This window comes from Hydractinia symbiolongicarpus, chromosome 13 (genome assembly GCF_029227915.1).
Source record: "Hydractinia symbiolongicarpus strain clone_291-10 chromosome 13, HSymV2.1, whole genome shotgun sequence".
In the NCBI taxonomy this organism is placed as follows: Eukaryota; Metazoa; Cnidaria; class Hydrozoa; order Anthoathecata; family Hydractiniidae; genus Hydractinia; species Hydractinia symbiolongicarpus.
In genome coordinates, this window is record NC_079887.1 from 9,922,180 (window position 1) to 9,938,107 (window position 15,928).

Below are 15,928 nucleotides of genomic sequence, written 5' to 3' on the forward strand. Positions count from 1 at the left end.
AACATTTATTTTAACATTTGGAAGACAAATAACAGAGAATAGGAAATTCAAAAACAGAACTCCAAAAACAATAAACATCCACTTTAATATTCAAAATGGCCATCACTATCACTATCCTGTGCGACCGTGACTCTCGGCAATAACAACAACACCCAAGCCTTCTGATTGCCTTATTCACCCGTACCACAAAACGTTGGCGAAGAACTCCGCGAACCGCCATTTCTTTCGGGAGCTAGGCGTAGGATTTCACGCACGGCTATAGAACGCGTTCTGTTAAAGAAAACCCACCGGTTAGCCGACTTTTTTATCATTATGGATTTTGCGCCGACAAATAAATAAATACGGCTAATATTTTACAGGCTATCGTTACCGCAAACCACAAGTCCTTAGGATATATCTTATTTCGTGTGTCCGTAGTACATCTATATAATCACACAGAGACAGTAATCGCTACTGCGGTAGAATTCTGCGCAGAGACAAAATACCGATTATTAATTATAGACATAACACATCCTGATTGAGTTTGTGTTGGTAAAAAAAGCTAATTTAATTTAATAACTTGCTGACGGACAGCTGTAATTTTGTCACCATTTTTTGCATCACACATCAGATCTTTGCGTTGATGTTAATTGGTGCATGCGCGAGAATTAATAGTGCGTTAAAAGCCTTAATAATTTAAGTAACTGAATATTATTAGTAGACCGTAACCCTTGCTAAAACCCTTCTCATTTTTATTCTCTGGAATAGAATTTAAAAGTTGGATGGAAAAAGGTTTGCGCAAAATTATACGTAAGTACAATTTTGCGAAAATTAATTCACTTAAACTTCTTTTGAGTAACGTAAAACAACGCAAAGAGAGACAAGTTAACTTGGAACGTGTAAATATGGAGTTCTTAATTTACATTTGCGAGGCAGATCCCGTAGATATAACCCAATGTACTTTTTAACAGTTGAAAATAAATTACATAGTAAAAAAATCCCCAGTTGCCTGTGTTTGCGTAAGAAACCACCCTCGTCCCCAGGGTTTCTTGCCTATAATAAAGCCGCTAGCGCTTACTTAACGGCGCCGGTCTCCATGCCAAAAATTCAAAAAAGCCTGGGGACGATGTTGTAAAGAACAAAGAATGTCAAGTTGGACAAGTTTCGTCGTAATATAAAAAAACATGACAAGCCCTGTGTACAAGGTTCAGATTTTTTACATCTTTGCAAATAACATGGCTGTAAGCAGAAGGGATAAAATCAGCCTTGCCCTAAGGGCATTTCTACGTCTATGATATCTAATGGCTTGAAGCCGCCCCGTTGGAACATAAGCGTAGAAGAGGCCTGGGGACGAGGTAAGGGAAGAAGTCACAGTAAGAACAAAGTAAGCTGCACATGTTAACCTTACTTGCAAAATATTCTTGGGTCTTTTGATAACGCTGGAGTTGGTATAATGTCTAATAAATATATTAACTTTTAGGAAATGTTCAAGCCAGCGGGGTTTCGTGTGATGTTTTAAATGTTGTATAAGTTGTATTACTTTTAATTATAATTAATTACTAAGTTTTCTTGTTTTGATAGACACCGTTTCTGTTTCTAATAGCAACACGTGTTTTAAAAAAGTGTCACCATTAGTCACTGCAAAATACTTCGTGTCATTTTTGAATGTTCTCTAATATGCACAATTAAAAATCGAACAGAATTGAAAAAAGCTTGTGTGGTTGAGAACCTCAGTTTTTAATAGTTTTTTTGATTTATAACCCTGTGGAGAAGGTTGTTTTTTGTGCGTCAAGTACGACCCCCGTCTCCAGGAGGGAAACTCTGGGATCGAGGTAGTGTTAAGTACTTAACACAGGTCATTTCAAGCTCAAACTTTCACGGATATTTTTTCCTTATTTTCTTTTTGTAAAGTCGCAAAATTAAATTCCATCAATCTGAATCAATGAAGATTGGTGATGCAACCTTTTAACCTCGTCCCAGTTTCTTTTTCTTTCTGACAATCTCGGAAGGCGATAAGGAGGATAAAAGAGACCTGGTAACAAGTTTTGCAACCTTTGTATGTAAGCGCATATTCGATTTTCTGTCGACATTTTACCCTTATAAAACGCATTAGTCACAAAGATTCTATTTTAATTGCGATAGTGGTTGGGGAGGATCTATTATAAAACTTAAGAACTTCTTGTTTATTATTTACTGTAACTGGAATTTCCTGGAGGTTTTATTAAGCACATGTTTCAGACAATTATCTTTTCCTGACCACATTTACCATAACAAAAGTATTGTCCGGTATCGTTAAGGATAATCTATGTTAAGCAATGGATAACATATTTTGCACTTTTTTGCGCCCGATCCTTGACGATGATAGGGACGGACGTTACGTCAGCGTTTTACGTTGCAAATGTTAAAAATAATGCCACTCAAGAGAGGGCGCTAATAAGGTGCAATAATTAGATTTATGACTCCTACATACTTGTTCATTTAGAAATCGCAAAGTTTCTTTGGCAAACAAATTCTACCAGAAAACGAAAACCAAGGTGGACACATTTAATTTATCAATCTTGGACAAGCAAGTCGAGAAACTGACATGTTGTGATAGATTTGAGCAAGATATAACTTGGTACCTTCCACAAGGTTGTAGAATCTCGTCCCCAGGGCATTTTGCTTGATAGTGGCTCTCGTTATTGTCCGCTCTGTGATAAGGGCCAACAGGTCTTGATAATGAAGGTGTGGTAAACTACGACAGTTTGTAGATTGCTTCAGTCTTCCAACCTCGTTCCCATGACTTTTTATGATTTTTATATTTAGACGGCCTGAAATATAAAAAGTCTAACTAACAAGTCCTGGGACGAGGTTATCACTCTTTCACAAACGGTGTAACACAACAGATGTTTAAATTTTTTTCTTGCGTAAATAGATTTTTTATTTTTTTCTGGGTTTTAACTTAATTGAAGCCTAATCAAAACTGTCTGCAGGAAGCAATTGAAATGTCGCGGGAATGATTGACGTTCGATTGACATCATGAAGGAGTTGTTGTTTATTGTCAATTCGCTTAGTAACACTAATGAGGAAAATATGCTATTAGGATAATTGAAGAAGAAAATTATAACTATGTCAATTTATAATGAATGGTTCAGAAAAACGTAGGTCGCCAACATGAACGCTTTAACAACATATTTGTTTTTGTTTTTAAGTTGTACTTATGTGTACACTGAAGAATATGAGTTCGCTGTGAGACGCAGAGCAAAGGGTGATAGGTTTGAAGAACAAGGCGAAAGCAGTTGTAAAGGTGCTATCCAGAATGGAAGTGATTGTATCTGTCGAGGTGGCACGTTTTTGTACAGCTTCACGACTCCAAAGAAAATTTATGGATGTAGTAATTTAAAGAAATTTCAAAATATAGATCAATACGCACTTCTCAAACAAAATAAGATTGCTTTTGTTCCGTTTAAACAAGGTTCATGGGCTTTACAGAAGGCTATCGCGTCACGTGACAATGTGAACGAAGCGTTGACGAAAAAAGTTTGTAATGTGTTGTCAATCAGAAGAGTTGATTACATGGATTATTACAGCTACAAAACGTACACCAAGCACCACTTCTTTATTCAAACAAACAAAAACAACATATTCAGACTTTTCATCAACAAAACGGCGCCGCGACGAAAATATGAAGGTGCTCTTGTTAGCCTGTTCTTGGAATGTCACAATTCAAAGAAAACTTCACGGGGAAAACTTTTATTAAAGTTTAGTGGTGAGCGCATATACAAGGGTGATTTTTTGCCATTTCCTCTTTTAACGACAACGTTATCTACTTTTTCTGCCAATTCAACACAAAAATTAATGACGACAACAATGACGACGTCAACATTTTTTAAACCTCCACCTGTAACATCAAAATCAAGCAAAGACAACATACCGCTGACCATCGGTATCGCAGTCGGAGTAATCGGTGTTCTTCTGATCATTTTGGCTTTAGTGATATTTATATGCATTAGTCGTAAAAACAGAGCACTCGCAAAAAAAGAAAGTCGTTCACGACGGGCGTCAGCACCGCCTGCTTATCCAGGGTTGGATTTACCGCCCGGTTATGAAAACCCAATCACATCACCTCCATACAAATCTTCGCACGAATCTTTTATACTAAGCGGCATACCAAGACGTCGATCACACACGCCGTTACCAATGCCTCCCACGGACGACTTTGCAGTTTCTTTACCGACAGGTTCGTACGACGGCGATAATTATTTAATGAGTGAGGACGGTAAGAATGACATAGACGAAACATATGAACAACCTAATGAAGCTTTTTATTTGAAATTGCTTGACGCTGAAGATAAAGAAAAAATTCCCTACATGACAGATGAGGAAGATGACAATGACACGCCAACGACGACTTCTAAGTTGTACGAAATAGAAGAAGATAAAGCAGACAGTGGACCGTTAAGTCCTTTGTATAAACTTCTAGAAATTTCTACAGATAGTGGTGATAAACAAAATAAGCAAGAAGCAAAACCATCTCCGTATACATTGTGTGAAGTCAAATCTAACGCGCCAGAAGGAGGAGACTTAAAAGTTGATTGCACGGAGGAGGTTGTTGACAACAACGAAGTAGATATATAGACGAAAAATAGATTTTGTAAATAAATAAATAAAAATAAATTAGTAATAAGTGTAGAATATAAAAATTGATCAGTCAATGATAAAAACGCTTTTTTCTTTTATATAACAATGTGTTGGGTATATGCAAGCCTTTTCATGCAAGCCTTTTCATGCAAGCCTTTTTATCAATGAAGCAAAAATAAATAGGTCAGAGCTTAACAGCCTCGTTACCAGAATTTTTTCTTCTCCTTAAACTACACAAAAAAAGCTGGGAATTAAATCTTCATACTTTCTCAGGAGACATCCAGGTATTTCCTTTAAATTTGTACAATCTTTTTCCTATTTTATCTTTCGTATTTGTTTATTCTGCATGACTTAAGTCGTACAGGAAGCTTAGGTATCAGCGAAATATGGCGCGCAAATATATCCTCGTTCCCAGAGTCTCTTGCCTTGGGCCTCTAGCTATCAAGCTTATTCTGAAGGCAAAATAAGCTGGGAACGTGGTTGACGCAAATATCCAAAGTAAATATTGGTTAACGTTGAAGAAAAGTTTATTTGTAAGAAATCTGAACTGCATACAACAGCCTAGCAACAGAAACAAAAATCAAAATATTAAATATTCATAAGAAAATAGCAATTATTATAAAATAAAAAATCAAATTCATATAACACACACATGGGAATCGCTTATTTAAAATTCCACTATCTTGTAAATATTTAAATTCACAAGAAAAAGTTCAAGATGGCGGTCAAAACTATAAAAAAGAAACCTCGCTTTGGCGCGATATTTGTAACAAATTTTACAATTTTTTGGTTATGTGTTTGTTTGATTTTGACTATAATCAGTATCGGTACAAATCGCTGGTACATACGTCATGATGACAACATCGCATTTCAACATGGCGGACTTTGGAACGAATGCATGGGGGATATTGACAGAACGTTTTGCAGTCCGCTCAGAAATGTCCCTGGTACGTAATGCTATCTTTATGTATAAAGCATCGTTTGTAAATGTTCTTATTAGTTGAGACAATATTAAGTTAAGTATATCTTTTATTCAGGCTGGTATTTCGCCAATTTTTAGCCATTTTACTTTTGCGTTCAAGTGATATTTCAACCTTGTCCCTTACTTCTTGTCAATAAAGCGAAAAAAAAAAAGCTTGGGACGGGAGAGAAAACATTAAAGCCATAAGGTAAACATTAACGGCTGACAACATACATCAACACCTGGCATAAACACGAGTTTTGAGATAAACAACAGGTTAATCTCGTTCCCAGGGGTTCTTTTAAGCCTATGATATCCCGACAGGAGCTATTTCGTAAACATCTGGAAAAAGGTTGGTGTCAGCTGTCTTTCTTGCTGTTGTTTTATGTAAGCACCAAGTTTTGTAATAAATGTGTTTGTAAATATGTTTTTAGCCTGGTTAAAGTCAACACAAGCATTTATCCTCATTTCGCTTGTCGTCATCTTCGTTGACATTGTTTACATTATTGTTGCGTTGGCAAGAAAAGCATTAAAATTGAAAGTTATGATTGGTTTTTCCGCTGTCATATGTAAGTTATGCAACCTCCCCTCCTAGGACTTTCACCTTTTTTATAAGGATAGGCGAGACGTTATTTTTGGAAAAAGAAAATATTAAAGAAGAAGTTATAACTTCTTATCAGATTTTACTAACAAAGCGATAATTTCGGCATATATATTAAAATGTTTCTTCAGGGTGCCTACCGATTATTTTTAGACACCTAGAAAACTCAAAAAATTTTTAATCCTTTTTCTGCCATTTCCAAATGTTCTGAAGCATACAGAGACAAAATAAGGGCGAATAAAAAACCCACAAAGTTAAAGGAACTTAAAAAAGAGTTTATGACAGATGTGTTAAATATCTTTTATATCAAGGTTTTTCTCAAGAATGATGGACAGCGAGGCTTTTAAGCTGATCTCGTCTGATTTAAGGATTTTAAGGCTCGCCAGATACCCTGGCATATTCAAGTGATTTTATGTAATTTTATTTTTAACGAGCTTCAAAAGCAGTTCGCAGTAGCAATCTTGCGACGTTATCTGCAAATTCTTAAAGAATTCGAGGCTAAGTTGTTTGATAAATGCGTCTATAGATTTTGTATTAAGAGGCAGATTGCCTACAATATACCAATCACGACCCTAAATTACTTTTGTCCACCATTAAGGGAATTTTCTTAAAACCTTCAGTAAGAAATAGTAATATGTTATTTCATTTTCTTTAGGTGGCACATTTTTTATATCTGTTATCATATACTCCATAAAAGGTATCGAAGCATCAAATATTGAGCCTGGTTCCACATTTATTGTAGCCTGGATGACAATGCTAAGTCATATTATTGAAGCAATATTGTGTGTGTGCTGCTTCTTTATGATTGCAGAGCTGAATAAAAAGGAAGCAGTCGAAGCAGGTTTATATTTGTGAATGTGGAAGCGAAGCTTTTGTTAACGGAGAAGCGCAGCATTTTTGCCAGGAGCATGAATTGCTTAACGTAGTTAACATTCGTTGTTAGATGAAGTTATCGCACACATTGAAAGTTTAAGATGGCGCCAACGAATAGTCGACAGTGACGATACACCGTTTCGGAAAAGATAATGGTTCTCTTGAGAATAAACATCTCCATAACAAAAAAAACAAAAAAAAAACGAGATATTTCATGTCTGATATTGTTTAATATGTACAAAATTTACCTATATTACAAATCCATTTCTGTTAAAATTTGAACATTATAAAGGAAACAGAAAAGACTAAATATCCATTCTTTAAAAAAAGTTCGAATTTCGCATGTTTCTGATATGTAAGAACCGTACTTCGCTTAAATCCGCCATTTTTGAGCCGTTAAGATTTTTTTTAAAAAAAACTGACTTCCCTAATTTCGAGGGTCTACTGTTCTCTATCCTTGTGCTGAAAATTAGAAAAAACTAATGATCCTATTTTGAGAAAAGCTGGTAACGGACGGACGGAAACACGTTATTTCATAGGTGCTCACTTGCACCAGGTAGGTTCAAAAAGTAAGAAGGGATTTACCTACACGATACCTACACCATAGGACAGTCTTGAGAACATCACCTCTCAGTCGCATACGTTGATACGACAGAAATAATTTCATTACTTGCGGGCGGTGACATATATTCTGCAATCGCGTCTAATATATCCAATAATAGTTCTTGTTTTAGACGTCTTATATCCGGCAGTCGTGCGACTTTCGGAAATTGTTGTACGATAATACTAAGAGCGTGGCGTTTCATATCCATAGCGCCGATACCGTGCGACGCTTCTAATATCTAAAAACAACAAAAATTTCGTCTACTATACTATTTCTTAGTTACTGAAATATATATACAACTTTTCTGTGTTGGTTGGCTTGTAAGTCATAAAGCCAGCCAGCAACCAACCAAAATCAAACAAACAAAATATATTTGCAATTTGAAAGGTAAAACATTACAAAACAACTTTTTGCTGAAGTTTGTGATGCGTGTGTAAAATATAGATTGGGTACGAAGTTCATTTTATCACGTGATTTCGTCACATTCAACTTTAAACACATGTAAGTAATTTTAGTTGTTTAGCTTAGTCAAAAATAACTCAAATCAATACAGTCCTCTTGATTTTATCGAGACAGCGTGGTGCACCAATATTTTTATAAACAGCAGGCGAAAAAATAGATATATGTCAAGACAATATCTTACTTGTATTACATTTCTGTTCGTCACATTCATTTCCAAGTTTTGCTTGCAATAGGCCTAAAACAAAGGGCATGGTTTATTAGTAACAGGGCCGCGAAACCCGGGGGATGCTTCCTTGTCCCCTCAGTCTCAGAGATACCTCAAAAAGCTTGTCTCCCATTCTAACACAGAAAATTTTAGAAATTGAATAGTGTTTTAGCACATCTAGAGATATTTAATTTCAATAACTTTCTACGACAGCTCAAACTCCTTTTTAGCTATATATTAAATTCGTTGCTCCTGTGTAGGAGAGCTAATATGCACACCGATGTATGCGATAACAAAAAAACACCTTTTAAAGCCGGTATAAAATTTGATAAACCCTCCTGCATAATACTGTGGGCGTTTAAATAAGTCATTCAATTATAATCTCTGCAAAACCCTGGTCACACATACTGCTCTTGTATACATACCTGTAAACGACTATTTGTGAAGCCATAATAGAACGGAGCAGAAAATAAATATAGTGAATCTTCAGGCGGCATGGTCACATCTCCGTAATAAATATATCTGAGCAAAGTGTTAAAAGATTGTTCTGACGGAATCATATCTCCAATTGTAATCTAAAACAACACATTATGTGATTTTTAGGAACATTTGGCTCAATAGAGAGTGCCATGGTACGGCACCAAGTACAGGGTGTAGTAGGTCCGCACTAAAAACGGAGTGCTGTGGGTGCACCCGATATACAGGGTATTAGGACACAGCAACTACCAACAGTGTGAACTAGTTTCTACTACTAAGCGTGAGAATGAAATTTAAGCTTCAGGCAGTTGTCTAGATAAACGGATATCGGTCTAAAATGGTCGGGGTCTACCATTTTGGTTAGTTATAAATAAAATTCCCAATAACAAATTATTTGAGAGTTTTAAACCAAGTCTTAAACACTACAAAAACGTACTAACCTGCGACCTCCTTTCAGGTGGCGAGAAGGAACGAAACATCGCTTCAAAATAGCTACAAAAAAAGATACATGCACTCGTACATTACTGTGCATCTGTGACACGATTTCATCAGGATTGAGGTTGGAAAAAACTTTAATTTTCAGAAGTAAAAACTGGGTCCTGAAAATAGACATACCTGCTACGGGCGGCCAGTACAACCTGTAGGTAAATAACACAAAACGTAAAAAATAAATAATTTTTGCGGACCGTATTGGAAACTGTTCGCGGGAAAAAATCATAATGGGACAGACTCTGAATGTTTGCCAGCAAAAGTTTCGAACTAGCTGACTACTTTTTCTGAATTAAAAAACACAGCTCACCTTGTGAGATTTGTATTCCTTTCCATGTAAACAAAGCTTAAAATCACTGAACCGGCTCAGTTCACTGGATGACAATAACTTCTTCAAATCATCTGCCAGGGTTGGTACTAAAAGACGAATGAATTCAGTATTTTTTTGAAAAAATTTATACTTCAAGTCAGAAAGCGGAAACTGCATTAAAGCGTTCTCTTACCATTCTTTGCAGATAAATTTGGTGAATCTAAAACAGGATGTTGCTAAAAAATATATATAAAAAGGTACTGCAAGATGTAATAAAAGTGTATGCTTAAGCGGGTAAGTTTTCTTGCTAAAAATGATATAGTGGGCATTCATTTTCGTGCGAGAGCGGTGTATTTTTAATAACTGGATGAAAATGACAATGTACTATAGAAAAAGCTTTTGTTGGAGACTTTCTATTTCAAACCTATAAGGAAATTTGTGGCTGAATGTGTTGATAAATCTCTAAAAATAAATGTAAAATTTGAAAATTTCATGAGGCATATTTCTTGTGCTTAATTAATTGTGTCTGGTTACTCCCAAGCAAAAAGTGCTGTGTGTATCTTAACATATTTTGTCTAGGTGAGTGTGTGTTCTTAGTTGCTCATACCTGTTGTAACTGCTTTCTACGTACAATTTCAATCATCAAAGTTTTATCCAACAGTTCAAAATCTTTTCCCATCACAATTTGATTGTAGTGAACTTCACGAACAATAAAACGTAAACAAAACTCCTAAACAAACGAACATCGGTAACTCGTCAAGCGGAGAAATTTACTGGCGAATTTGGAGGAGCTTAGAGGAGTTGAGATAATTTAATAACACCCATTCGTGGAGATTTCAGCACAACGTTAAAATCAAGATTCTAGAAGATCCATTTCGTTATTACATAAAATTAATCAAATTTAGATTTAATGGAGTTTTGTTATGGTAGTTTCAAGCAATGTCTATTATATTGCAATCTGACCGGTACCGAATGTTGAAATAAAACTTCTGTTAGGACACTCCTTGACCAACCTAAAAAAGCTGTATTTCCTTCTTAATTTTTTGAAGTAAGTAAAAAATCAGAGCAAACCTTTATGAATTCTAAGCCAAGTTCTTCAGCGCATTCTAAAGCCACTAAAACATTTTTTGTGGAAATCGAGGCTTCGATGTACTGTTCACATAACAGCTTTAGTCTCGGTAGCTCAAACTATAAGCAATAAAAGATATGTATGAGAACAAAACAAAATAATTCAGTTCAAAAATTATGTGCAAATAAAACTATTAACAAAAATTTTTAAAAGACCAATTCTGCAGCCACATATATTCGTTTTACACATGTTTTTAAGCAGATTTTTTTTACAGTTCCCGTGTTGTGCGTATGTAACAAACATCTCTTTTATTGTTTAATAAAGTAAAAAAATTTTTCTGTTATAATCGTCCAACAAACACACCTTTACTGCTTGGTTGTACACGTCCATCATTAATTTCATCACATCTGTCGTTGCACCATGTTCGTCTAATAAACAAAAAAGTACCTCTTAAATCTTTGTAAAAACTCTTACTATTAAGATTTGAATTAAATTAACTTCTATGCCAAAACACAGCGAAGAATAAAATTAAAAGTTTGACAAAATAACACGTTTTGTCTGTCTTTTTGCCTATTTTTAACCACTTCCAATCCAAAAGGTTTTTTTTTCGATTTTTGTCATACTTCAAGGGGATATCTAGGGGATACCTAAGTATTATTACGGCGAATGTAAGAAAGACACAAAACTTTCAAACATGTCACTTTTAAAAATTAAATGGACCACAACAAGAAATGTTTTGAAAAATATTTATATTTAAAGTTTTTTAAGGTTTTACAGAACAAATTGTTACAATTCATAAAGTCAGCTGCTTTAATTTCAAAATTTTAATAGTATGGCCAATACCCTGCTTGTGTGGAACATCTATATTATAATGCCCGTATACGTCTGTCTGTCTGTCACGCAAAATGGTAGCTTAGCTGCGCAATAGCAAGAAGCACGCAATGCGGTATAAAAAGGACGGGTGACCACGTGGATTTTCCACGGGTTAACGACTAGTTCAATAAAAAAATATCTACTACGTAAACAGATCACGCAACTACCCAAACATCAGAATGTAAATAAACATTAAACAGGTTCAGCATGCAGGACATTGGGTAAAGAAATAAAATTTACAGGTTTTCTATAAAGGAACAAACCTTTTATGTAAGGAAAAATCTGGTCAGTATAAATGAACCAGAGAACCACTTTAAAAGCATATCTATCCACCCCAACCAGATTGACGTATATGTTACCAGATGTTGAAGTAGTTCTACGATACGTTGCGTCGTCAGAAGGCCGTTCCATATCACAATCAGAAATATTCTTAAAAAAAATAAAATTGACTGCTGTAGTATTGTTAATAATTCATCTTCAAAGCGATGCCATAAAAGAAGAAATGATCTGTGATTTAGTGAAACACAAGGGGAGGAGAAGCTTTTTTGGCTAAATAAAGTTTACAGGCATAAATGAATGACACATAACTTTATTTAGATTCACTTATACTTCTTAAAACATAAAAACACCTTCATATAACTGCTATATGATTATTAAAATATGAAATGAAAAATAAACTGAAAAATAAAATGAAAATAGCATTACTTACAGAGGATTTTGCAGCTGCTAACGACAACTTTATTTGCTCCTGTAACCATGCTGATCGTGCAGCCACAATTGGTATATGAGCTTCAATGTTTGGCTAAAAATATTAATTTGAACATCGTTTTTGTGCTTTATTTTGCACTACTTGTCTTTGAGAATTATAGCAAAAATTAATAATTCTAAAGTTGCTCACCTGTCCATCATCCAGTCTAAATTCCATGTCGCAAAACTGTCTGCTCTCAAGAATACGTCCAAAATCGTCATGAAGCGTGCATCTTTGATAGTTTGAAAACGTAAAGAAGTACAATTCACCACTCCGCACATTGTTGTCAACTGTACCACCAAAAATGTACATATGATTATCTATCACGTCAGCATGGTGAAATAAACGACCACTGGGTATCTTAAATCGTAAACAAAAATTATAGAATTTTTTTTTTTTTACTTTACACTCTCTCCGAAGTAATATAAAACACTATATATCAAACGTCACCCTCCAAATTTAATGACATCCTTCGTGTTATCAACCCAATAAAACGCCACCTTCCCAATGACATACCCCTAAATAAAATGCAACCCTCAATGCTGTCCTCCCAATAAGACGCGACCTTCCCAACATTACCACCCCGTAAATAAAATACTACCTTCTAAATAAAATCCAACCCTCAATGCCGTTCTCTCAATAAAACGGCACCTTCCCAACAACATACCACCCCTAAAAAAAATGCAACCCTCATTGCCGTCCTCTCAATAAAACGCCACCTTTCCAACAACTACTAAATAAACACTAAAAAAACAACGTCATGCAATGATATGTTATGAGACAATTTTCAGTAAACTCGAAAAATTTGTTTCTTACCTCACCAACAGTTTGTACAACATCCCACGTCTCTGTTTCAAGGTCATACCTAAAAATAACATTTTCTATAAAAAAGAATTCACATCCAGACTACATTTACTTAGTCTGTTATGGGTCACACTTACCAAAACAAATCGTTTGGTAAGTAGTTATCAGCTGCACCACCAAACACGTATAAGTGAGTATCGTGTGCAACCATAGTATGGCCATATCTTCTAGATGGAGGTGGTGGGGTTCCTTTTAAAAGATGTTCTGTTGTAATGCGTGTCCATCTAAATTAATGAGCACATTATTTCTCAAAACAATATAATATTATTTTTCTTAGACGGTATGTTTAAGTATTTCTAGAATATGTAAATGTATAAGTCTTTGTAAATACTGATGCGCTTTTCAATAAAAAAACTGAAAAACTAAAATCTTACTTTCTGTCGATGAAATGAAATTGGAACAGGTCGTTGGTGATTTTTGCTCCACTTTGTCCAGAGAAGACAAACATGGAGTCTTTCGCAACTGCAACTGGGAAGTTACAACATGTTGGAGGTCGTTTGCCAACTTGTTGAACCTAAAATAATATGTTGTCTTTTTTATTGTTTTACAGACCATTAACAAAAGTTTTTGCTTTAGAAATTTTGGCTCTTGCATATGAACAATTGAGTTGAATAGGAGCATTTTGACTAAGAAAGGACATGATGATCACAACATTTAAGTAACAGCCTGAAAGTTTTAGTTTATGAGCAAAATGTTAGTAAGAATAAAATAAGTTCAGAAAATTTCAAACGCAGAGTCTGAAACAGTTATATCCTTTACACAAATTAAGTATAAGTAAAAAAAGTTGAGGTAAAGTGCACACTGCACTTTACCTCAACTTCTCAGGCATCTTATGCAAAGGACGGAGACTGCAGATAATATAGACAACTTTAAGACAGCTTTTTTATTAGTTTGGTAAATTTCACGTAGTAAACAAACCTCAGCCCATGTTGGAGTTGGATCAGAGAGACAAATGTTCCACATGTCATTTAACCTACACATGAATAGTATTGCCATAAAAAAACTTAAACCACAAAAAAAGCCTAAAAAAAATTAAAAAACAAACCAATGAGAAGTAAACAACTTGAAGCATCAATCATTTTTACCTAGCATTACCATCATAGCCAGCAAAAATCCACATGCAATTTTTGTAAACAACAGCTCCATGTGCTGATCGTGCAACTGGCATACTAAAATCAGATGATAAGATCATTATTGTAAAAAGCATTTACCACAATTCATATGATCATGCAATACTGACATGTTAAACATTCTGATTCTAAGAACATATAACTTTCTTCAGCTTGGTGTATATAAAAACGCTAAAATTATTTGAATTTCTTTAGTTATATACCTTCCCGTAACCTGCCACTCAATCCATTGACCAGTATTAAAACGATACTCAAATAAATCATTTTTGTTCCTCAAATTGGAATTAGAATATATATCACCTATGGTTAAAAGTAACATTAGAAAATGTTTAAAGTTATTCAAGTGTTGGGTTGAAGTATGTGCCACTCATTATTCGTACTTCATTGGAATTTAACTTTTTTTTATCTATTGGAAGAAAGTAGCTAAGAAAGAAATTTATAATAAATATGAAATGCAAACAAACAAGAATTTGCCCGTCATCCATTTTGTGTGTCTGTAATATACTTTTATTCCTCTTAATTTTGACCCACAAACAGTCAAAATATGGGTAGAGATTTGTATATAAATCATTTTTATTCAATTTGGTCAGAGATTAAACTTTTCACTCTCAGTTGTAACAAATTAAAACTCAGCTAAAGCATTAAAATCAAGAGTTTCTTTGCAAAAAAATACAATTGAACTAGAAATCACAAAAATGTTTTCCAGAAAAACATGAAGTAGTGCAACAAAAGGGCTTAACGAACCTGTGTATCCACCAAAGACAAACATACTGTTTGCAAAAACTACTGCAGAATGATGATAACGCGGAGCTGGTGGTACTCCAGTAGTAACAACACGCCCCCATGAACAATCTTTAATGTCAAACCGCAACAAATCATTTAACATGCGTTTGCTAAAAAAGTGTATAAGAAGGAAGAACTTTAAAAGGAAAATCTAATATTTGGCAAATTACTATGGTAGTCTCCAAAGACTAACAACAAGAAATCTTTATAAAACCATTCTCACCCATTATCCCCACCAAACACATATAAAAGTTCACCCCATGCAACCACTGTATGTTTACTGCGTCTAAAGTAAACATACAAAAAATATTTTTGGTCATTGTTCATTGAGAGAAAACGGTCACAAAAGTGTAGAATACTAACTTGGAACCAACAAGGTCATCACATTCTGGCAACTTTGACCATTGATGTACTGTTTCAGATGGTCCAAATTCTAATGTTAAATTTTCGATTGATTGTGAAATTAAATCTGTGTCAACAAATTCAGCTCCACGTCGAGTTATTTTTGCCATGCTTAATTGTTTGTTTTCTAACAAAACAATATTTTATTGTAACCACGATCATGCAACACAAAATTTTGGTGAATATAAATAATGTATTGGATTTCAACATACATAATTTCTGATGCCACCTTTTCAGAGTTAATTTTAACAGAATTCTTAGAGAGAAATACGAGTTTTTCCAACATTTCAGGTTTTCCATGTAGAAAAGCACCATATTTATATGAAAAAATATATTTAAAAGAATGCCACAAGTTGTGCCTTTTCTCTCTTTATCCTCCTATATGAATGCCAGCCGTTCTCAGCCGGTTACTCCACCTCATAAATTCAGTTTTTGACTAACGGACATTCCTGCATTAAATTCTGATTTATTTTTGTTA

The 15,928-nt window shown here is 34.7% G+C and overlaps 2 protein-coding genes across 2 annotated transcripts; one reads left to right on the forward strand and one right to left on the reverse strand.

Annotated features, from left to right (window-relative positions):
• Positions 1-4,913: 4,913 nt before the first annotated feature.
• Positions 4,914-7,375, forward strand: LOC130622961 (lens fiber membrane intrinsic protein-like). The gene is made up of 3 exons (XM_057438418.1): positions 4,914-5,546; positions 5,995-6,129; positions 6,817-7,375. The coding sequence occupies exons 1-3, from the start codon at positions 5,318-5,320 to the stop codon at positions 7,014-7,016; spliced, it is 564 nt and encodes a 187-aa protein (XP_057294401.1). The 5' UTR covers positions 4,914-5,317; the 3' UTR covers positions 7,017-7,375.
• Positions 7,376-7,525: 150 nt separating this feature from the next.
• LOC130622960 (leucine-zipper-like transcriptional regulator 1) lies at positions 7,526-15,874 on the reverse strand. The gene is made up of 22 exons (XM_057438417.1): positions 15,412-15,874; positions 15,272-15,334; positions 15,010-15,158; positions 14,469-14,565; positions 14,221-14,304; positions 14,054-14,108; positions 13,510-13,649; positions 13,213-13,359; positions 13,088-13,136; positions 12,422-12,631; positions 12,233-12,325; positions 11,787-11,952; positions 11,014-11,078; positions 10,653-10,769; positions 10,189-10,311; positions 9,775-9,817; positions 9,582-9,688; positions 9,398-9,420; positions 9,223-9,274; positions 8,731-8,880; positions 8,282-8,335; positions 7,526-7,876 (listed from the first exon to the last, which is right to left on the reverse strand). The coding sequence occupies exons 1-22, from the start codon at positions 15,558-15,560 to the stop codon at positions 7,658-7,660; spliced, it is 2,355 nt and encodes a 784-aa protein (XP_057294400.1). The 5' UTR covers positions 15,561-15,874; the 3' UTR covers positions 7,526-7,657.
• Between the last annotated feature and the right edge of the window lie 54 nt (positions 15,875-15,928).